The following is a 24,924-nucleotide window of genomic DNA, read 5'->3' on the forward strand; positions in this document are numbered from 1 at the left end:
GTAACGGTCAAAATATTTTTGAAAACAGTAATCTTCGTTAAGTAAAGGGGGCAATTCATAGGAAAAGAATAAGGGGCGGTTTGTTACGAGATTTTTTTCAGTTTAAAATTGTATTGCATAGAGATAAGACGTAATTTTCTAATTGTGTGAAAAGAAAAAAATTTAATTCAACAAAAACCAACATGTCTGAACGCGAAAATAATGTATATAAGGCTAAGTTAGCTGAGCAAGCCGAGCGCTACGATGGTAAGTAGAAATATAAGCTGGATTAAGTGTAATTTCATGTGAAAAGTAAGCGTCGTCTTTTTTTCATCAATGGCTTCCATGCTTCTTATGAAAAGATTCGATATGCCGTTAAAATTGTGAAAAATATAATTAAATGGACTTGTAATCACTCAAAATGTGATGAAAAATTTAAAATGAACTGATGAAATGTGAATAATTGTGATACATAATAGTTTAACTTTGTGAAAATTAAATTACATGAACTTTTTAATGGAAAAAAAATCGGCAATTTGAAATTTCGCATGTTCTTATGCGTCATCATTAGTGTGTGTTTCTTCCCAATGTATATCTATTGCTAATCATAGGATAGTCAAATATCAAATTATAGTTTCAAGTGTATCTTATGCTAGTAAAAAAATTTAACAATTGAGTAGCGGTTTTAGACAAAAAAATTGCATTTTAACTCAACTATTCAGCAGTTTCATTCACCCCCTCAACATCATCATCTATAGACATCCATACATACATATATAACTTCTTATTATACCTACAAATACATTCAATCAGTTTGCCCACGAAAGAAGCTTTATAGTTAGTTTTTTTCTTCTCTCTCTCCTCATCTCTTTATACCAAAAATCTCCAAGAAATAACTTTTTTTTTCTCGTTCCTTTTCTTTCCATCATGTTCGTTCAGGAGATATAAAAAGAAGACACTGAAAAAAACATGTTAAAGCTTTATATGTATATGTGTGTATGTGAGTTTTCTACGTAAAGTGTAAACGACGAGAGTAAAAGAGATGGGTAGAAAATCAATAACTTCTATGGAACCATATTTTTTTCTCTAGTTAGAGTCGTTTCTTTTTTTTTGCACAAAGAAATATCCATGCTTCATAACCTTTCACAGTAGCATGCTCATTGATTCCATACACAAACTTATTTTTGTTCGTCATTTAATTTATTTAAAGATTTAAAGGAACTGATAAATTTAAGCTCTTTTCTCCATTTCCCACCCTCTACTCGACTCTCCTCTCCATTTCTCTCTCTCACTCACTCATCCTCGATATACATAAACTCACGTCTAAAAAAAGTTGTCAGTTGGGAAAAGAAGGAAATTTTTTTTGGAAGGAGACATGAAATTTTCATTACTTTAAAAATGAGACTCGTTTGTCGTTGATACAAAGAAGAATACTTTAGCACACGAGCATAATAGAGCACTAAGTACTCTTAATCATTTAATAGTCTCTTCCACTGACGAAAATAATTAATTATAACAACTTAATTCAAACCATCATTTTAATCGTCATTCACACTCATTCCATGATTCTCGACTTGTGTGTGGCAAGTATAGATCGTATATATATTTTCGATGGATGTCCGATGCGCTCCTCTTATGCGGGATAAATTTTATGATTAGATACATGAAGTTTTTTCTTTTTTCGGTGTCATGTGATTTATGGCTTTTGCGATATTTTCGCGAAGCAGACACGAGAGAAAATTTTCTGGAAAATTGCTACAAATTGTTTTTTTGGAACTTGGAACATGCTAAGTGCTGTCTTGAGATATGGGAGAGCAAATCAAGATTCTAATTTATTAATTTGAAGCTGACATGAATGTCTAAACTTTTTCACCCTGACTTCTGATAAGACGTTTAACTGTCAATTTAGTCGAGAATTCTTCCATTAACTTTGATGTGACTCAGGTTTCAATTAAAGCTCAAACTTTGTTTCAATATTAATTTTTCGAGTGAAACTTGAGTAAAAATTGTCATATTTCTGTGCCAAAGTGTAAGCATGCTCACTGGCAAATTTTGCGGTTCCTATAAATAAATATCTGTCTTGTTATTTGAAAAGAAATGAGCGAGACGAAAAATAAAAAGTTTTTATATCGTATTTTTTTGAAAATTGAGAAACATTTTAGAATAAATTGCAATGATACCACATTGAGACGACTGGATATATGAGAAATTTCAATGACATTTGAAGGACTTTCGAATGCAAAAAAAAACGTTTATATGTAAAAATTGTGCTATATATACTTGAAATTATTCACATTTAATCTAATGAGTCTTTTCCCGCTCAAAATAAGTTTTACACACACACTACACACAACTTAGTCACTTTTTATCAGTCGCTCATCACATGTAAAGTTTTTTCCGTTGTTATACACCAAAAAAAGCATTTTTAATAGAAAGTCATGTCTTTATTAAATAACAGCGCAGAAAAATAAAAAAAATCCCCATAATCATTTAGCCGGATCAAAAAGAGATTGGACAACATAGAGCACAAATTAACTATTATCAATTCAAACTATTCCAACAATTCAGTTATTGAATCAACATTCTATTTTTCAATTTCCGTTCTTTCTCAATGTTGCACCTTAATTTTAATTCTATTTTTTTTTGTGTAACTGGAATCAGTTACAGTTGCTATTTGGACAAGCCATCAATATGTGTGTGCATATACTCTTTTTACATTTTATTTTATTTTTAAAATGAAATCATTCGACGCGTATCAAAAAATATATATATGAAAAGATTCTGAAAATGTCAATGGAACTCGTTCCAGAAAAAAAAAATTGACCATCGAGTGACAAACAGATTGAACAGAGAGAAATACTTAAGTACAGGTGTCGCTGGTTAACCGAAAAAGAACTTATTGAAAAAATAAAGCAAGTAAAATTTAAACCTGTTTAAAGTCTTGAATGATTTTTCTTCTCTTTCATTTCACTTCACCTATCATTCGTTCGTTACGATGCCGGGATTTTTTTTTTAATTCTTTTTTTCAAAAAACACACGCGGACAAACTATAAAAAAAGCTGGCAACATTGCGCTTTACAAATTGAATTTCTAGTTGCCGGTTTCATTCATACATTTATAATGAAAAAAATAAATTTTTGCATCACCTCACTTCTTTTCAAATAGCATGATGACAAAATCGAGAGAAAGATGAACGAACGAACACATACATGAGTCATAAGATGATTAAAGAAAGAATCGTCATAAAAAATGTAATATAATAGGCAATGAGTGGTAGGAAATAAAAAATTGTGAAATTTCTGGCCATATTTTCTGCACATACGAAATGAGCTTGGATCGTTTAACTGATTTAATAGTTGGTTGACTGATTGAATGGAATTTCAGCCTCTCTTGAAAAAGTTTTAATAAGTGCGCTTCTCTCATATCTCACAACGGTTTTTCCTAGTATTAGTTTTTTGAGGCTTTTTTTTTTGTCATCGACTAAATGACTCTTCAGATGATGATGATAAAGGGGTTGTTTGATAATGACGTATATCCTACTCATGAGTTTGGGAATTCTAGAATAGTCTCGAGATCCATCAATGTCTAAAGAATGACGCATGTCTTCATAAATTCTCCGAAAATATATATCGGTCGTCATTAACTGAATAATCCACTAATAAAAGAAGTGTAGATCTGGAAAAGAATATTCGAAAGGAAATGAGAACTGCTATAGAATAAAGATTAGGTATTCTGTTATTTCAAGTAGCTCACATGTTGAAATCAAATTTTATTCTAGCAATAATTAGCATCAGTTTTTATATATTTTTCGTAATCAACTAGCCTTCATCTCGTTCACGATAAAGTAATTTCATTCAATTTATTCCTCTCTGCTTTACTTCTCTTTGCATGCTAATTTCTATTATCACTTCATTTGCAAAAAAAATGAAATGAAATGATTTTTTTTTCTTCACACATACGAAATAGCGACTTATGATCCGTTAAATTACTGTTTTTCATTTGCACTGATTTCAATACGTTTTTGTAATTGTGTACCAATAAATAGCCATCTCAATATCGATTCTCAAATATTTGAGATAATAAATCATTTAGCAAAAATTTACTTTCGGACGGATGAAATTATCATACACATGCTATACATATTTCACATGTGAAAATTAAATTTCCTTTAAATTCGTGTCGCACACAGAAAAATTGATGGAATAAGTTTTAATGGTAAAAATTTCTGTTGAGCTGTATAATGTCTATTACACTTCCTTGTCATGAATGATAAAAATATGAATTATGCATACAAATTCACTACATCAATTATTTGCCTCTCTTGTCTTACTGTACAAATATTTGCTTCAATTTTCGTAAAAAATTAAAACTTGTCTCAAGTTTGCTCTAGGTTTTTCCACAAATTAACAGAAACGAATTAAAGTCAATGAATTTCGCAAGAGTGAACAACTATTAGTCACTATGCTAATTTTAAAGCATTCCAAGAATTCGATTTAATTGGTCAACCACCGAATTGAGTGACTCAATCAATTTAATATTACTTAAGATCATTTCAAATCTCAGATTCGAGGTTATTTTCATTGATTGCAAGCTTTATAGCTCAGTCTATTTGTATTTACAACCCTTGCTATGATTACCTTTGTAATTGCTTCATTTAATACTGTTAATGATCTCTATGAGAATGAAGTAACTTCAATATAATTAAAGACGTAATAAGAGACCTTTCTGATAATAACAAAATACGTAACATATCATATGAAGAGACACAAATGACATTAGCTGATGCGATAAACGTGAGGAAAAAGTAACTTTAAAATTATTCTCACTTTTTTGTGATAAATAACAGTTGTTAAGTTGATGACAGTATCAGTGCTTTACATGAATAGAATCAGTCATTTCTGTATGTGAATAAAATATAAATTATCACACTTTGTCGTGAGCCATTTGAAGCATTAAGACTCGTGTGTGATTGCTCACTTCTCTAAGTAGATTTAAGGATATCCTTTTTCACTTAAGAGAATCAAAGAATAAACTTCATTTAATGTAAAAAGAAAAGTTTTGTGAATCTCATTCATTCTAAATCATGCATAAGTAAATATCCTTACTTCTGATGAGATTGTTGTGCCTGCCTGCCTGCCTTTTCCCTTCAATCCGACAACAACAATAAGAAAATTTATTTATCTCTTTTTTCCTGTCTTATAAAAAATGCAAACGAGCCTAAAAGAACCAATGATTTTGCTGATTTTGCTTGTTTGCATTATAAAACCACATGTTGTAAATGTAATAAAATACATAATATTAAACAGATATGAATAGATTCACATGTGTACGTAATATTTTGTTTACCTTCTAATCCATATGACAGCAAAAGCAATCATGTTTCAAAATTGATACATCGATATATCAATTTTTGCATTTAAACTTTTCTCTTCTTTCTACAAGAATCCTTCAAAATTATTCATTTTTTGTATGATAAAAATAAAATATGACAAAAAAGTTGATTGTCAGGCAGGTTGAGTTGCTTGAGCGTAATGTATGTCATTAGGTAAATTTTGTAGAGTCGATTGCTATAGGAGAAATTCGATATAAAGTTTTCTGGAATCTTCAGGAAAATAGTTGATTTTTCAATTCATAATTGCTAGTTTTAAGCTAGAAATTTGACAAATCACTAAAACTAAGTCTAGCTGTAAATCAGAGCAGGTTTTTAAATATTAGTATTGAATAATGACACCATTCATATGTCGAAAATAATTAGTCACATACAGGAAATTTCACAAAAAGAATGCCAAAATGCACTCCATGTCAATTTTATGGTGAAACAAGCTAAACATTTATGCAAATCAATGACTTCATTGTCATTTCTTTTTTTACATACACAAACAAAAAAAAAATGGAAGATTCAACATCCATCCAATGAAAGTACACAAGAGAGTTATAAAGCTCTTTCCATAAAATGAAATAATAAGAAGAATATCCATTAATTTATATATTTTGCAGCGTGAAATTCCAATGAATTTGTTCGCTGTAGACAGAAAGCGAGATTTTTTTTTGCTGCTGCTGCTTCATACGACCAAAGCCGTTAATGAATCATCGTCTATACTTGCCTCATGTATAAATTTATATATTTTCATATAACACATATTCATAATGATTTTGCAGTTATACTGCATGGAAATCTAAGTTTTATCCATGATTCACATATTAGAATTTGAAAAAACTTTTAACGTTTCATGATCGTTTTCCTTGGAAATAAAAGTAAAGAAATTAAGGTCGCTATTGCAATAGAAAAATAAAAGTAGAAAAAATATGAATTATATGTAATTTATCGATTCCTGTCACGAGACTTCCGAAAGTATAGTTCATTGGACTGAAATTCTTTTTTGGCGCCCGCTTAAACATAAAATTTCATGTGCAGTTCTTTCCTTCTCTCTTATTTTTATTCTTCTCTTAAAAAGAACGTATAAGTGTGTACACATGTGTGAAGAGAGGAATTAATATGAGGACATCCATCATAACGGTCATTATAAATGCCAATGTATTTAGCGATTCTAGACCGAATAATTTCGTCAAAATTATTCACATTTATTGCATCATTTAAGACGTCAAAATGACAATTTTGTGAATGTAGTAAAAGTTTTCAGTCACATGATTCCCACGAGGGTCATAAAACTTGTTCGGAATACTTTTCATTTTTCTTCGAAATTGCAATGAATAATTTATTGTGAGCTTTAAAGAAATAAGCCCTGTATATATGCACAAAAGTGTCATTAAGCACGTACTTGACGTGAAAACTCTTTTCATCACCTCTGTTTGTTGTCTTCATGACGGCATTGCAGATGTCATTCTTTAGACTAGTCACATGTGACCAACTTCTATGTGCTATATTTGTAGTAATGAATTCAACGGCCAATTAAAAATTGAAATGAAAATCGCTAAAATTTTAGATAAAGACCAGCATAAAATTCAAATCAGAGATTTTCAACCGAGAAATGTGGCTTAGATTGTTCGTTACAGATTCTAAACATGCTGGTTGCAAGATGTGGACATTTTTCGCTTCGATAATCGCGAAAAAAGTTTAAATGCGATAATGCGTAAAATCCACAAAACTCTCCCGCAAAGGACACCAAAAAGCCAACACTTGTTAATGATTGTCATTTGTTGCCATTAGATTATGAAACACCAGAAGCTACATTATGCGGTGTGAAAATGTCATTTCAGCGAAGCAAAAATTAAATTTTCACAACAGCCAATGATTATTATTATTTGTTATGACGTATATATAAAGTGTGTATTATACACGCAAATATTCTTGTCTATAGAATGATGATGATGTAGCAATTGACGATAAATGAAAAGACATTAGCGTGAAAGGAAGACATGATCATAAAAAAAACTCAATGAATGAAAATTAATTTAAAAAATTTAAATAAATATTGAAAAATGCGAAACAAAAAAAAAATGATAAAAATTGCGGGAAAGAACTCTGAATAAATTCAAGTTTAATAAAAATTCATGAAAATAAGACGATTTCAACTTCTTTTTCGATACACATAGAACCTAGCACATAGCACATCGTTGTTCTCGCTAGCGAGTGAGTGAGAAAGAGCAAAATAAAGTTGTATGTCTGTAATTTAAATTTTTGTACGTGTTAGAATATGGTGGTTGAGTTGGAACTTGCGCATTTCCAACAAGAAATCTCGCGCACAAGCATTTTCCATTCAGCCACCCTAAAAAATTATTTTTTCTACCCTTCTCACACTCTCTTTTCATGTTAGAACTTTCTTCATGAAAACCTCGTCGACTTTTTTTTTATTTCCTTCTTTTATTAACTCATTCGTTTCATTTTCAATGTTAAATACATCCAAGGAACAATAGGAACCCTCATTTTTTTATATGTATCACAATACCTTAATTGTTCATTTCTGAGCAATCGAAAATTGTATGTATTTTGGCAATAAATGACAAGTATTATGAAATGTTGACTGAATTTTTTGTCTAGGTCGATTTATAAGAATCCTGAGCAATGAACATTGAAGAACCATGTTTACACGATTCTTCAAATATGTACATTGTTCCTTGATGTTTTATTATGCCTTAAATTTTTTGTCTGATCCCTTTTTACGCAAGTAATGTTCACTCTAGCTTAAAAATATGAAAATATATGTACACGAACACGACTATATACATATATATGTTAAAAAAGGATGACATAGGTATGAAATATATTATTCATAACTACGTATGTAAAAGCTTATGTCAAGAAATTGTATTTCTACACGAGTATCTTCAATCCTATCAAGATGATAATATGAAATTTATATTGACAGAAAAAATTCACGTGGATCATTCGTGAGAATTGACTATGTTCTCTATAAATAATGTTTACAATCATTAGCATAAGCAAGGCTTGGTTGTTTTTTGACTTTCTGTCTGTCTGTCAAGTGCTTGTGCAAATTTTCAATCTTAATGATTAAAAAGCTTCCTTATATGCTCATAAAATTGCGATTTTTTGTTACTCTTAAGTCACCAAAATTTATACGAATTATGACTGTGTCTACTTGAGCGTATATCATTAGCACTAGTTCTATTTATAAATTTACTGTTTACCTAGAACATTATCGGTTTATGACGATTGAGTTCAAAAAATTTTTCATGACTTCCTCAGCGAGACGATGAAATTTGTTCGGATGTATTAGAAGACATGCTGTCTACATCCAAGTGAGAAAAAAAGCTCAATTTTCTTTTTCGGGGTTAGATTAAGAAGAACTAGATTCATTTCTATGGATACTCACAAATTTTGAATGAAGAAAAATGCTGCTTAATGAGTTGTATCATCAAATTAATCACACTATGTTGAATCATAGTATTTTAGGATATTAATCATTGTTTCTAGTATAAAACTTACAAATTTCCTGATAAATTTTTCTCATTTTTTACTCCAAAACGTGCACACACAAGCACAATAAGTGGAATTTCCGACTTATTGAACAGGATTTTTCAATGACATAGTCGTTATCGAGATTGCAAAGCGGATCTATAAGATTATAGATTGTTTTGGAATCCCACACAACAACAACAATAAATAGCACCGTAGATCATTTTCCATTCCATTAAAGTCTGCAGACCTTTTTATTTTTTTGAACGTTAATATTTCGTCTAGCTTATGATTTAATGCCAGAAAAAGTCTGCATCAAGCAGACATCACGCAAAATTAAATTGCACACAGTTCAATAGAAAATTTGAACCGAGAAAAAAAATTGATTTATTCATGCTTCTTACTACAACTTTATTACGTTAACTTATGGAAATAGTTGAGTGCTTCTTATCAGTTTACGGCTGTAATATAACTCTTGTTATTATTATGACTCATTTGCATACAACAAAAACTATGCAAATAGAATAAAGAATTTTTCATCCTTGATTTTGTTCAATAATTTATAATAAATGACCCTCAAAAGTATTTTGAGTCGTTCAGACATTATAAGATTGATGAGATAATATCCATCGCCTTTCCTATATCCTGCAATAATATTTTGATATGAAACCTTTTTTTATTCGTTTGGGTTTGATGAAGATTAAACATATTTAAAATTTGATTAAGGTAGAGTGTTGATCAGCTTTTAAAGCGCATTTTACGCTTAGGTATCTAATAGCAATTAAGAGATTCTGACCTCTGACAGACAAACTGCCATAAATATCAATTTTGAAATTTAAATTCTGATCTTATTACTACAATTTATTTTCAAGCAAAAAGGCTTGCTTGTTTCACATTTTCATGTTTTAATTAAAAATTGGGTTAAATACGATTTAGAAATTATTTTTTTTTTTTATTTTGGGAATCTAATTTTAAAACCCAAATCAGGAATGAATAATAAACAAGAAATTATTTTATGTCAAGGGTGTGGCAAAATTTTTTTTACAAGAATTGCTTTCCCTTTATAAGAAAGAAAATAATGTCACGAATTATTTTCGAAGACAATAACCTTCTCTCCAGCTATTCGCATTTGTCAAAAGCAATAAAACATGATGGACACGCTGTCCTATGAGATTGTTTTTTGTCAGATTTTTTTTTGTTTTGTATTTTCTTTCATTGAGATTGTCTTCGTAAAGTTCATTTAGACTTATTTTTGGATTTAATGCGATCAAAAAAAAAGTTTGTTTCTGGGAACAATACAAAAAGTTATAAATGTCTTTCAAGGATATACGCGAGTAATGGAAATTCAATGATTATCGGCGCTCACGGTTCCTTTATCTTTTTCGTCAAAGAAATGCGACGAGCTTTAAAAGCCTTTTTCCTTACTTTCATCACGCAATATCACGAGTCTTGTTATTTAAAGCGTATAAAAGTATGTAAACTGTGAGCACTATTCTCGTCATTACTTTCAATGTCCTTGTTATAAATTATTCTATCCAAAAACATAAAGAAAATTTATATGATGTGAAAAAAATCAATGCAATTGTATTGTGGATGTGATAAAAATAGTTTTTTTTTGTTCATTTAAACGCTAATAGCACGAGCACCTGATTGATATTAATGGAACTATATCTTGTTTTTATTATATTATATCTTATCAATATGTTGGATTTGCGGATTTATTTATCATGGCATATCGAATCATCCAAACATTTTCATTTGCTGATAAGCTTTTTATTATGGAACTCCAATAATAACTAAAATAGATTACATAACATGTTTATGGATGTTAGTTTCTAATAAGAATGACGATTTACCCGCAAGAATTGAGGTTTATTGTCTTGAAAGTTGGCTGGCAATTTGCAAATTAGTTGAGCAAACAAAAGCAGCAGCACAATTTCCACCTCATTTCTCATCTTTTCACGCAGAGCGAGAACTTTATGAGAACAAATCCATTAATCATTTTTCCTTTTTATTTCTTTTTTTATTCCTGTAGAAATGGTTGATGCCATGAAAAAAGTAGCATCAACAGATGTGGAATTAACAGTTGAAGAACGTAATTTACTCTCAGTCGCCTACAAAAATGTCATCGGTGCAAGACGTGCATCTTGGCGAATCATTTCATCAATTGAACAGAAAGAAGAAAATAAGGGTGTAGAGGAGAAATTGGAAATGATTAAAAATTACCGTGCACAAGTAGAGAAAGAGCTTCGAGACATTTGTTCTGATATTTTAGATGTTTTGGATAAGCATCTCATACCCTGCGCAACAACTGGCGAATCTAAAGTATTCTACTATAAAATGAAAGGCGATTATCATCGTTATTTGGCTGAATTCGCAACCGGCAATGATCGCAAAGAAGCAGCAGAGAATTCACTAGTGGCTTACAAAGCTGCCAGTGACATTGCTATGACCGACTTACCACCCACACATCCAATCCGATTGGGTCTCGCATTGAACTTTTCTGTAAGTATAATAAGCTCTTATTTATAGCGCATTATCTGAAATTTATAATAAATTTTATTACAATTTTTTACAGGTATTTTACTATGAAATTTTGAATGCACCTGGTAAGTCTTTTACACCTTTTTTATACATTAACATTTGAAATTTTATTTCATTTATCCTGAAAGTAAATGGATTGAAGAAAAATAATTTTTACACCACTTTTTCTTAATAATTTTAGATCGCGCATGTAGGCTTGCAAAGGCCGCGTTCGATGATGCCATCGCAGAATTGGACACACTCAGTGAAGAAAGCTATAAGGATTCCACACTTATTATGCAATTATTAAGAGATAACTTGACTCTTTGGACATCAGACATGCAAGGAGATGGTAAGAAATAGATAAATTATTTAATCAATAACAAGTTATTAATGTAATCAATTAAATTTTAGGTGAAGGAGAGCAGAAAGAGCCCATTCAAGACGTTGAAGATCAGGATGTGTCGTAATTGCACCATGGATAAACAAAATACCACACTCCACCAACTCTTAATTTTTTTCTATCTACAACAACTTGTTCCCTCTTCTATTTTATAATTTAAAAAACACACAGGATGAACATACAACAAAAAAAAACATATTTCTTTCTTCAATATTAAGTTCTCTGATTTATACAAATAAAACAATGTATGGAAAACGATTAACGAGCATGGAATGCAGGCAATAGTTTCGACACAAGAATCCCTGTGATTAAACAAAATCACATTAACCAAAATTTGTTTTTTTAAAACTCTTTAAAATCTTCTTCATCAAAATAAGATAAACAAAAAATCTGAATCATCAATCACATAACAGAAACAAAAAAAAAAGAATAAAGATTATGTAAAGTATGAAAACGATTTCCATAAAGTTAAGTGAGCAAATCCAAAATTTAATGAAAAAAATCAAGTCTTTACAATTTAATGATAGCATTTTTCATACGAGATAAGCATATAAGAAAAAAAAAATATGAAAATTATAAGCAAAACCCTCCCCCGAAATAATCAGATGTGTGTGTAAAATTATTGAAAAATTAATAATAATTGAAACCTCTTGTAACTCAAATATATATTATGTTCGGTTTTCCCATCACATGATTGATATAGGAGAAAGATTGACATCTTGTGACGGCAGTGCTTGAACTATTGTTTACAAATTTGTCAACATTAGTTCTAGCACTGCTAAATATGAGATGTACATAACAAGTGCTAAGAATTTTTTTCTACTATACAATACATTTAAAGCAAAAAGTCCAGGGGAAGCAAATATTCAGCATCATTATTCTTGAGTTTTTTAGTGAACATAATTTAAAATAATGATAAAAAAAACAAGGATAATTAATTAAGCATTATTTACTATTGTAAGGTATTGAAAAAAAGGAACAAAGAACTCTTCTTTTTAATAAATCGAACTAGAAAAATTTTCTCCCTTGAATTGTGGATTAACATCGGTCATCGGGCTCGAAAGTGATTGAAAACTTTTCTTATTTCGTTAGAAAATTACGTCAAAGATCTGCAAATAAAATTCCATCTTTTTATCAAATATTTCGAATAGTTTATTAATTTTAATCACATAATACGTGCGCAGCAAATTAGTATTATCTTAATATACGTAATATGCGCATTATATGATCATTTTACGTACATAATGCGTGTGTATTATGTGAATAAATATTGTATTTAAGTTAATCTAAAACTCGAAATATTTAAAAATCATTCAAATAAATGCGATAAGAAATTTTAATCTTGAATATCCAAGAAAAAATTCCATTCAATCAATCATTTTTGTGTCCCAATACAGATGAGAAATTTTTTCTTCGCTTACCTTTTTTTTTGTATCTCAAAAGGCAAGAAAATTTACATTCTTTATCAGTCAAGGGAAAAGATGCAAAGAAAAAAAAAATATCGATAAATTTATATTATAATCATGATTATACACACAATTTCTCTCATCGTCGCGTCTTGAAAAAAAAAAGCTTTATAGGAGGAGTTTATAAGTTGAACGATTCATTTCTAAGAAGAAAATAAAAAATTGTATAATTTGCTTATCGATTATGTTTCAGCTTCGCTTTTTATATGAATTCAACATAGATGAAGAACAGAAAAAAAAGGATTTCAAATCACAAAAAAAAATCTTATGCAAAAATGAATTTAAAAGAAAGAAATGAAGATACAAAAATGTATTATTACTATTTTCTAACTTTTTTTTTAAATATCAAAGAATAGAAAGAATACATGCGAAAGTTAAAAGCTTTTTTTTTGACCGGCCACACACATTTATTCTCATTATTTTTATGTTTTTTTATTTTCATTTCAGATATTTTTGATTATTTTTTATTATGTTGAGAAAGTTTTTTTTGCGGTATTAAAAAATTTCTTTCATTTTTATACATTTCCGCTCATTACGTTGATGAAATAAAGGAAAATAAGACGTTCTTATTTAAAATTTATCATTTTATGTTTTTATTTTATTTATTATTATTATTTATCTATTGCAGCACAATGTTGTATTCGGGGTTGAACAAAAAAAAAAATGTGGCTAAAATTATCCTTAGTCATCGAACTTAAATTAATAGCTAGTCCGGACTTATAGCGACCCTAATTGACCTGATTTTTTTGTATCAAAATTTCTTTGCAGTTTAATATTCACGACACATGCATAATATTAAAGAAAAAACATAGATAAAAGAAATAAATAACTAAAAACGATGTTCAGGAGGGCGTAAATAATCGCTATAAATTAGGTTGAAAGCAATTAAATCATAAATCGAGAATTAAATTAATTGTGGTTAATTGGTATAAATTAAATTAAATAAAAATGGCAAAACTAACAGTTTCCTTCCCCCCCAAAAAATATTCTCTCTTATTCTGCAGAGTTGGTTGCTTGTTGAAATTGACGGTCGTACTGAAAAGTTTATCACACATATACAAACTTATGGAATTGCTCCTTAATGAATTTATAAAGAAAAAGGTGAAATTTTACGTAACGATTGACGTAAGTTTGATATTTTACGTATCAAAAAACATACGTCTAAGTTATACGTAATTAGAAAACGTACGTCAAAAATTTACGTAATTAAAAAAACGTACGACAAAATTTTACGTAACGAAAAAACGTACGTAAATGAAAATTACGTACAATAAACACATAAAAGTGTTACGTACAAGAAATGCATACAAGTAAATTGTTCAATTAGAAAATTACGTCTCCTTAAAAATGCAATGTCACGTACGTGCTGCCTGAATGTAACAAAGTGTTAACGCATATAAAGACCCTTAAAAAAATGACCAAACATGAACCACAAGTCAACCAACTCTGCAACCATATATCACTGCTTATTTAAAAAATTATGCGAAAAAAAAGTTTTATGTTAAACTAATTTCATGTCACAATTAATGATTATTGAGGAATATAAATGAAAATAACTTTAATTAAACTTAAAGTTACACAAAAAAAAAAATTATTAACAAGAATAAATTGAGATATTGCCCAAGGAAAAAAAAGACAGCATAAGTACTTAATTATACTAAATTAATAATGTGAATGTATTTAAACTAAAAAAAAGGAATGAAAAAAAAATTATTATAATTAAATAGTAGTCATTTGCCGTTTATTCTATTCTTCTAACTTCTTCTATTCTAATTCGCGAAACAGTTTAAGGAACAAAAAAAAACATGACATTTTTCATATCCAACAGACCCAAAACAAAAAAAGATAAAAAAATCTGAAACAAAGAAGGACACAGCAAATGCCGCAAATTAAATAATTTATGAGTATTAACAGCCAATGTGAGGAATTTAAAATAATTTCTACCTACTTATAGGTTTAAGTTTCTTTTTTAACTGTCACTAATTAAATAAATTTTTGCATAATCACACACCATCACACCAGCATTATTAATTCATTTTTATTATTATATTATCAGATCTTTTTCTGTAATTTTGTTCAAATTTGCAATTTAATAAACATTCTAGTTTTAAAAACAATAAAAAAATGTCCTTTTTTTATTTTTTGCATGCTTTATTATTTCATGTGGATAACAAGTTCTTAATCCGAGTGGCACAAAAGCTTTGGAAATTGCCCATCTCTTAATCAAAGCTCGAAGTCGACTCAACTTCATACAAAATTCGAGCTGACTTCAAGCTGTGCTCTTAACAGATCAATTTCCATGACTCATGTGACACTCAGATTTTATGTATGCAGTTCATACGTATAGCAGGTATCTGCTATTAATAGAAAAAAATATACATTTTTAATTTAACAATATTTTAAATGCCAATACAACCAAAATACATCAGTTAAATAATACAAATTTCTGTCGATTTTAAGCATTTCAGGAGATTTTTTTCCAGCATATTTTGTCAATAGATGCAGTTAAATTGCAGCAGTTAATTGTGGTTTGTAGTTTTAAGTCTTAGAAGTTGTGGCCACCTTTATTTTCCAAGGTACACCTTGGTGTTAAATCACATCTAACGAAACCGCACGCGGTATACGGCTCATGGTATTTTCAAAAGTTTTTATATTAAATCTGGCCGTCTCGACATTAAAGAAGATAGTTGTGTGGTCACTGGTGTGTCACGGCATAGGTTGCCCACTATCACTCTTGGTATTAAAAAATTCTTTGAGACTTTGATTTGTAAAAGGATCTATTCTGCTGAAATATTCAGCCACTAGGACAAAAGTCACGTCATTGACTGATGAGTCAATGATGACCAAATCAAAATAGTCCACAAGAGTCAGTCATGACCAAATAAATCACAATAGTCCAAATCAAAACTAACCATGATTCTACAAATCGTTCAAAATGTGATGGAATGTAAAAAAATGTTGAATGACAAATTGGAATTTCCGATATCAAAAGGAAAACCAAACAATCAGGAAAGGATATTTATGCTTAACATCATTCGTACCCTCTTAGTCATTCACAAAAGGGAATTTTCCGAATCGATTTTCTTTACTGAATTTTCAAGCCTACAATAAGTATTCTGCATAAAAGTACACAACATCTATTGACTTTAAGGTGAGGCATAAGAAGGGAAAATAGTATCTGGTAATAAATATGTAGTTGCTATGTAGAAAAATCTCATTATAAAAATCCTCTTGAAAATATTAAGAATCATTTCAATAATAATTTGTGAATTGTACAGGACAAAATCTCATAATTTCTTTTCTATTCGATTTAACAGTTCATCGAATCGTTGACAATAGTTACGATTTCTTAATGTGCCTCTCACCGCTTTCATATGCCGAAATATTTTATGATGAATTTTACCATCCATCAATTGATGACGATTTTTGATCGATAAATTCCATAAATTTACAGCCAGTGTAAACATTTTATCATCACATAAATCAGATTTCATTGCCACACGTTCAAATAAATCAAGGGCTAGTTGACATTGCTGCTTTGGCCTCTCGCTCATCCGCTGTAATTCTTGCAGTAAATCACTCAGCAATCCTGTTGATATCTCATTTATTTCATTTATAAACTTTACATCCGCACCGTAAAGTTGGTCATTTGAAATGACATTTTGTAAATGATATGGATATGTATCCTGTGCACAATAACATAACATGTCGAGAATGTTCATCTCAATTATGGACTTTGTTGTTAGGTGCTGAGTTGAATCAAATTCAATTTCATTCAACTTATCGATAAGTAATCGCAGGAGATACAGCACACCCTTTTCTGGTGAATCCTTTTGAATTGGATGAGACAAGTTAGATTTAAATGTTATTTAAAGCGCAGAATTATTGTTATGGAAAACTTACCGGCACCAAAATAAGAAGCGATAAAAATTTGAGAATATAACTTTGTAAATAAGTTTCAGAACTCCTCTGTCGTCCTTCAATTTCAAAAAATTTCGGCAATTCCGATAATAAATTTATGGCAGCTTCAAAGCTAGCGTCTGATTGTCCTAAACATAAATTTGCTAAAGCAATTTTCCCCGACTCTAAATATAAATCCAATCTCTGCGTTATTGAGATGATTGATGGGATTGTTATAAAACAATATGCAGCACAAGCTTTAACAAAAGCTGACGTTTTTCTTGTGTGATTTCCTTTTACAATTCGTCTCGTATCGATAGACAATTTATTTACACAATTTACGAGGGCGTGCAGAACAATATCGAGATTTGCAAACGAGCCGCGAGCATCAACATAAAATGTCAACTGTTGCTCAAAATCTCGTCCGAAATTAACTCGAAGGATGAAAAAGCTTATTAAATTTCCAATATGACGTCTTTCATCATCACTCGTTAAAGCACTGTTAAAATATTTATGTCAATCGTTAAGCTTAATTGCCTTAATATTATTCTACTTACTTAACACCATCATTAAGAGCTTTCGACACACACATAAAAGCGTTGATTGTTACAGGATCATTTATTACTAAGCTAAAATTATTCTCGTCATTTGAACAAAATAGCTTGTATTTTTCAAGAATGTTCTTGCACACTTCAAACTTGATGGATTCTTTTTGAAATAAATCGAGCATTGGGAGGAAATTATCCTAAATAAATAGAAATTAAATATTGTATTGATTTATGTAATAATATTGAATTTAATAATTGAAAGCATTGTCGTCATGATTATTTATGAAATCCTACATATATGTTCAGAATTATAGATAAATACTGAAGATTATGTAACCGCAGCGTTCAAAACAATTCACGTATATTATGCGCATACGTATTGATATTATATTTGCAATTTACGTAATAACATCAATCTACGTAATAAAGTTGTAATTTCACATTGATTATACGCTTACAATACGATTTCTCATAGATAGTGCGCACTAATTTGAAGTAATCATCAACATGCTTAAAAATCATTTTGAAAATGCTTTCAGATTAAAAACGAAATATGTAATGATACTTAACACATACCATGCTCAACAGTCCATGAAAATCGGTAACATTCGATACGACTTTATCCATTAAACCTTGAAGTTCATTATAATATCTCTCAAATGCTCGCTTCTGCACAATACGACTAAGAATATCACCAAAGAATGTATTGAGTGTTACAATATCGAAATTACTTGCTATATATTGAGACCACAATTCAACACAAGACATGTAATCGCCAACATTTGTGATTGTACTAATGGTTTTCCATGCTTCATTAAATAACAATACTCTTTGTTCGACAGGTGGTGGAAATAGACTCACAATGTTACCCAATTGACGAAATAAAGAGCCCTTCGTGATACCTTCATTATTTGTATCGGCTAGAATTGAAACCATTTCAATGGATCTTGACGATATGAATTCGGGACGAAATGAATGTAAAATTGTAAGCAATAACAATGAGCTGTTTTTCTTGTCTTTACATTGCGTTAGAAATTCCTCTAATTGAACATCAGTAGCACTTGCTGCATAATTTTGAACAATAAAATCTAAAGCTGGTGCGTAAAGTGAGAAATAGACACTTAATTCGATATTTTGCTTTAATATTTCCGCTCTGATGCCGGTGTTGAAAATCTGTAATTAAATTTACATTAGACTCTATTATTGAGACCTAATTTCCGTGACTTACAGTGTGATAGACATTGAGAAAATCAGCAAAGCATTCTTTCAAATATTCATTGCTTTTACTAGTCATGACACCAATTCTAACTAAATAACATCTAGCATAAGCACCGACAAGTGGATCTCCAATTCCTCTAATCATTCTGGATATTCTCAAAAGGGATGCGTCAATTTCTCTGTAAGATTAATTAGTCTATCATTAGTTATCAGGATGTATATGGATCAAAATGTGAATATTACTTAGGATTTATAAAATTATAGCACCGAACTAGGCACATTTCAACATAAAGTCTAGGTAAAAGCTCTCGTATAGATGATATCTTGTAGAACCAATTTAGGCATGTCTCTTTAGCTGACTCTGGTATTTGTTCTGGTGTGAATTTATCAGGCAAACTTTTTCTACAAAATAAATTTCAGTTTTACACAAAAAATTACTATAATTAATGAACAGCACTTACTCATTTTCAGACTTTGATTTGAGTCGTTCGTAAACTAGTTTTCCAAAAATGTCAAGGATATCAGTGACTAAGACGAACTTTGAGGGATAAAATTGCATTACGGATGTTGCATCCGACAGTAATTTTGAACATTGTATGGCGATTTTTAATGATTTCACTCGTTGATCAGTCTTCCAAGCCTCAATTAATTCAGCATTTAATTGATTAATTTTCCCGATATATTCCTGTTGAGTCAGATTTTGCATGTAGTGGATATCCTGAAAGTCATCAATTTGTTCAAGTCGATGCTTTACTTTTTCCACAGTCGTTTGACTTCTGACTACATTTTCTATGCCTAAGAAACTTGTTGCTATTGACAGTTTCTCAGATGTTGTGTATTTATTGAGAATTATGGCCTTTCTTGAATTCCATGACTGAACTGATAATGTTGTGTCAATTTCAGCATTTTTCTTTTTGGAAACCTTATTATTTAAATCATTCTCTGCAGCCATTTGAGATAATGGATCAAGCTCTTCTCGAGCGAATTGACTTAACGGGTCATCGAACCCGTCAAAAAGATCCAATGTTGATGACTTTGATGATACAGAAGACGACAATCTATTTTTGGTTCCTTTACTGTCAAATACCTAAAATATAATTGTTTTAATTAATTAATTGATTTAGAATTGCGAAATATGCTTAATCACTTACAATAGTCTTTTCTTCTCTTAGTGGATGTGATAAACTAGAATTAACAAAATTGAAAAATTTTCGACTTTCATTTCTGTCGAGTTTTACGCATTTCCTAAAAGAAAACAGCACCGGTGAGTAATTTGAATTATTGTGTGGTATTAAAAATATTTGTCTTACCATTTATAATCCATTATAAGGCTAATTAATTAAAGAAACAAGAAAATTAAATTTTTATCAATATAGGGGGATGTCAACTAATGAAGACAAGATTTTGAATTCCATAAGGTCGTTAATGAGATGAATAAAATGTCTTTAATTAGGCTGCTGCATTAAATTTTTTGAGCATGTTCATGATAGGGATGATCATAATTTTAGGAATAAATTGGAACATATAACGAAAATGCAATGAATATCCTTGAAAATGCAAAAAAAGATAAGCAAAAATTAACGGTTGGACAACATTCAAATTGGGTTAGTGCACTTTTCGGTGGAAGTCAACTAATTCAGACTTTATTTCAAATGTTGAGCGACCGTTATTTATATTATTGATTATTGTTTAATTAAGTGACTAGTTTCATAGAAAAGAGCTGTTTTGTGTTGTAAATTAATATAAATTTCAGGAATCAATCTCATTCACATTACAAAATATTAAAAAGGTTACTAAAAGTGAAAAAACAAATTGATAAAAATTAACGGCCAAAAAATATATTAAAAATTTTGTTGCATGCCCCTTTGTGAAAAGTGTAAAGCTGAGAAATTGTGAATAGACTCTCTCTTTTGATTCAGATTTCGAACAAATAACACGCAAAAAAGTAAGTTCTCCAAAAATATTACAATAATTTTTAAGTTTAATTAAGTATAAAGTGCTTAAAAATGCTTACAACATTACAACAAAGTAAATTAAAATTAACTAAAGCATTAAATTCATCAATTTTTGAGTTAAAATTGATGAAATAAATGTTGAGGTTATGTTGTAAGCATTTTTCTTTTTTTCTTTAATGATGAAGCAAAGTTAATTCTTTTGCGGTTTCCACCAGAGAGCTATTTATTTAGCTTAAAGATGGCTTGAATTGTCTGATTACAAATTAATTTAAAAAGCATTTTTCCAAATTTAAAGGTTTGAAAAAAGAAGCATTTTACTAATAATTTTTTAATTGTTTCAACAGAATGGCGGACGCAGCTCCAGCCCAACGTGGTGGCTTTAAACAAGGATTCGGTGGACGTGGTCGTGGTCGCGGTAGAGGCCGTGGCGGACGTGGTGGTAGAGGTCGTGGACGTGGAGACAAAGAAGGAAACCAAAAAGAATGGGTTCCAGTCACCAAATTAGGACGTTTAGTCCGTGATGGAAAAATCCGTTCATTGGAAGAAATTTACTTGTACTCATTGCCAATCAAAGAGTTTGAAATCATTGATTTCTTCTTGGGACGCTCATTACGCGATGAGGTATTGAAAATTATGCCTGTCCAGAAACAAACACGTGCCGGTCAACGTACACGCTTTAAGGCATTCGTCGCCATTGGTGACAGCAATGGACATATTGGCTTGGGAGTTAAGTGCAGCAAGGAAGTTGCTACAGCTATCCGTGGTGCTATTATCTTGGCTAAATTGTCAGTTGTTCCAGTCCGTAGAGGATACTGGGGTAACAAGATCGGTAAACCACATACAGTACCTTGCAAGGTAAGCTTTCCATCCATTTTTACTTATTTTTGAGTTATATTAGAATGATGAAATTAGTTTAAATTCTTTTGCGGTTTCCACGGAGGATCCTTGTGATTCTAAGATGGCCTAAGAATGTCTGACTTCATATCTAATACACATTTTCATACTTTTTATGAGTACATTTAACTAATCCGAGTTTTTACAATTTACAGGTTACCGGAAAATGCGGTTCCGTCAGCGTTAAGTTGATTCCTGGCCCAAGAGGAACTGGTATCGTTTCAGCTCCAGTCCCCAAGAAGCTTTTACAAATGGCTGGTATTGAAGATTGTTACACACAATGTCGTGGATCAACCACAACTTTGGGTAACTTCGCCAAGGCCACATACTCTGCTATCATGCAAACATACGCATTCTTGACACCAGATTTATGGAAGGAAATGCCATTGACCAAGACTCCATATGAAACCTATGCTGATTTCTTGTCAAAGCCTGCAGCAAAAACTAGCGGCGCAATCCGCAATCAAGAATTTTAATTCAAAAGTGTTGAATTTTCACTTTAAGAAATAATAAACTGGACATCCTTTAAAAAGTGAAAGCATGTAAATTTTTGTTAATTTTGTTGTATATTGTATTAATTTTCAGAAGCATAATTGTATGTTTAGTATTAATCTGACATTTTTCTTTATAAGGCTGTGTCTTGCAGTAAAATATTTCGTTTTTATAAGCCTGTGTCACAAAATTTAAAACATTTGTCTTTATAAGCCTGCTTCATTCTAACGGTCTGCGAAATATGTTAAAAATTTCAAATTCATGAAACTCAACCGGCTTTCTTTTATGTTGCTGACTTAACGAACTTTTTAATTATTTTACATAAATTGACCAATTGAACACCTAAGGAATTGCAGCCATGCATGAAAAAAATTCAAATTTTTCAAAACCGTTAAACTAAAAGTTTCATCAGCAACAGTTTGTTTCCAAAAAGCTTCACGTTTCAAGAAAAGTTTAACAGCTTTTGAACGAAGAATAAATTATTTGGGCTTAATGCTCATATTCAGTTACATAATCATCACTGCTGATCGGTGTTGTTGAATCGTTAAAATATTTTCGTGTGACATTATAAGCAGGAACAACAAATTTATTCATTCGTTATTTCAACGTGAATAACTAGAAATTTTTATTCAAATTAAATTATTTAATTTAGTCTTAAGGTTGATTAAAAATGGTGACTACATGTGAAATTAAGTTTGATAATAATCCAAATGGCACATATTTATCAGGACAGATGATAACAGGCAAAGTTATCTTAAATTTGTCAGAAAAGAAAAAAGTTCGATGTAAGTTGATGGAAATGCTGAACAAAAGAGTAGTTTGGTAGCATCTTCAAGGTTTAATTTGATTGTTTAATTGCTAGACATACAGATTAATTAAGCATAAGCAAGAAATGCAAGCGAATTTCATCATTGGATGAATGATGCAGAAATGTAAACTTTTTGATGATTCATGGAAGTGAAACTTTTTTAATCTACATGAACAAACTTTTTTTTTGTGCTCAGTTCTTGACCTAACGCAATGTTTTATGTAAACTCAACCTTACTTATAATATAATTATTTTTATTCTTTAACAGCGGTGTATTTGAAAATTGAGGGCTATGCAAAATGTAGCTGGACTGTGACAAAAGGTAAATATCATTTATATCAACATTACTTGCATTAACTGACTGTTTGCTTTACATTTTAACAACTTTAGGTCGTGGAAATGGTCGACGTTCAATTACATATAAAGGTCGTGAAGATTATTTGAATCAAGTGACATATTTATTAGGAACTGAATCGGGACCGAATTTGGATCTGGCTGCTGGAATTACAACATATTCATTTGCATGTATGCTACCGGAAAGCTTACCATCGTCATTTGAAGGCAAATATGGACATATCAGATATAGTTGTAAAGCCGTACTAGATCGTCCGTTAAAAACTGATAAGGAATTTAGGCTTCCATTTAGTGTCATTAAATCAGAAGATTTAAATGCTATTCCGTCCCTAACCATTCCAACAAAAAGTGAAATTGTCCGTCATTTTTACTGCTGTTGTTTTAAATCAAAGCCATTTTACATGTCGGCAGCTATTCCATTTTCTGGATATGTACCTGGACAGAAAGTAGATCTGACAATATTTATGAATAATCAATCAAATGTGGGTGTTGAAGGAACTAAAGTGACATTAGAGAGAAGTACACAGTACATAAGTCAAAATCCAAGGAAGAAAATTAGAAGTGAATTGCTGGCAGTTAAGGAAGTTTATGGACCTGGAATGATTAAATCTGGATCAGGTGAAGTTAAAGTTTCACTCGAAATTCCACCATTGGCACCAACAAATGTTAATTATAGTCGTGTCATTACAACATGCTATCAACTTCGAGTAGTCGCAAAAGTTAGCGGTGCTCACAAGAATCCATATTTAAACATTCCAATCAAAATTGGAACTAATCCACTTTTAGCATCACTACCAACACCACACTATAATACACTATTTGATGCTTCATTTAGTTCACAACCATCAGCACCGCCAATTCAAGATTTACCTCCACCATCATACGAAGAGGCCATGCAAATTGTACCGGAAATGGCTGGCGATGACGCGAATATCAGTGTTTTTAATCCACGTTATCCCGTCTGGAATTTCTCATCACCAATGCCCACTGCTCCGATATCTCCAGCCAATTCGCCAATTAAAGTGCCACTCAATTAAGTATTCTTAAATATAATAAAAAATTGTAAGGAATGGTATCTAATGATGATGTTGTTAAGCGCATTTCATGGATATAAAAAGAATTTATTGAGTGTTTTAAAATATAGCGCTGCTGCAGTGGATTAGGTACTTTAATTTGAATATTTAGTCAAGACACAATTTATAGACGCAAAAATTTAACGGACGAATTTTAAAAATTTTAACGGCTTAAATTCAAATTTTTTATTGATGCAAAAATTTTGAATTTTCGCTTCAATTCTTTATTGATGCAGAAGTTTAACGAACAAAAATTTAAAAATGTCGCTTCATTTTTTATTAATGCAGAAGTATAACGGTCAAAATTTAAATTCTCTATGGATGCAAAATTCAAAAGAAAATTTAACGGTTTAAATCTTAATTTTTGCTTCATCTTTTTATTGATGCAGACGTTTAACGGTCAAAATCAATTTTTTTATGGATTCAAAATTCAAAT

At 30.6% G+C, this 24,924-nt stretch overlaps 4 protein-coding genes across 4 annotated transcripts; 3 read left to right on the top strand and 1 right to left on the bottom strand.

The window, feature by feature from the left end:
* The first annotated feature begins 86 nt into the window (after positions 1-86).
* Positions 87-13,826, top strand: 14-3-3epsilon (tyrosine 3-monooxygenase/tryptophan 5-monooxygenase activation protein epsilon). Its single transcript, XM_070648480.1, has 5 exons — positions 87-246; positions 10,890-11,359; positions 11,433-11,463; positions 11,580-11,729; positions 11,792-13,826. The coding sequence occupies exons 1-5, from the start codon at positions 183-185 to the stop codon at positions 11,845-11,847; spliced, it is 771 nt and encodes a 256-aa protein (XP_070504581.1). The 5' UTR covers positions 87-182; the 3' UTR covers positions 11,848-13,826.
* Positions 13,827-16,057: 2,231 nt separating this feature from the next.
* On the bottom strand, positions 16,058-20,300 carry LOC139096743 (VPS35 endosomal protein sorting factor-like). The gene is made up of 9 exons (XM_070648491.1): positions 20,223-20,300; positions 20,064-20,157; positions 19,374-19,999; positions 19,156-19,314; positions 18,923-19,091; positions 18,271-18,867; positions 17,704-17,891; positions 17,150-17,645; positions 16,058-17,076 (listed from the first exon to the last, which is right to left on the bottom strand). The coding sequence occupies exons 1-9, from the start codon at positions 20,234-20,236 to the stop codon at positions 16,534-16,536; spliced, it is 2,886 nt and encodes a 961-aa protein (XP_070504592.1). The 5' UTR covers positions 20,237-20,300; the 3' UTR covers positions 16,058-16,533.
* Positions 20,301-20,771: 471 nt separating this feature from the next.
* Positions 20,772-22,299, top strand: RpS2 (ribosomal protein S2). Its single transcript, XM_070648502.1, has 3 exons — positions 20,772-20,857; positions 21,212-21,722; positions 21,917-22,299. The coding sequence occupies exons 2-3, from the start codon at positions 21,213-21,215 to the stop codon at positions 22,235-22,237; spliced, it is 831 nt and encodes a 276-aa protein (XP_070504603.1). The 5' UTR covers positions 20,772-20,857; position 21,212; the 3' UTR covers positions 22,238-22,299.
* A 534-nt stretch (positions 22,300-22,833) lies between these two features.
* LOC139096746 (arrestin domain-containing protein 2-like) lies at positions 22,834-24,900 on the top strand. The gene is made up of 3 exons (XM_070648495.1): positions 22,834-23,038; positions 23,330-23,383; positions 23,452-24,900. Exons 1-3 carry the CDS (start codon positions 22,924-22,926, stop codon positions 24,450-24,452), a joined length of 1,170 nt encoding a protein of 389 aa, XP_070504596.1. The 5' UTR covers positions 22,834-22,923; the 3' UTR covers positions 24,453-24,900.
* Positions 24,901-24,924: the final 24 nt, after the last annotated feature.

Source organism: Chironomus tepperi, unplaced genomic scaffold, assembly GCF_022539635.2.
Source record: "Chironomus tepperi strain 1889 unplaced genomic scaffold, CSIRO-AGI_Ctep_v1 contig_401, whole genome shotgun sequence".
NCBI classification, from domain to species: Eukaryota; Metazoa; Arthropoda; class Insecta; order Diptera; family Chironomidae; genus Chironomus; species Chironomus tepperi.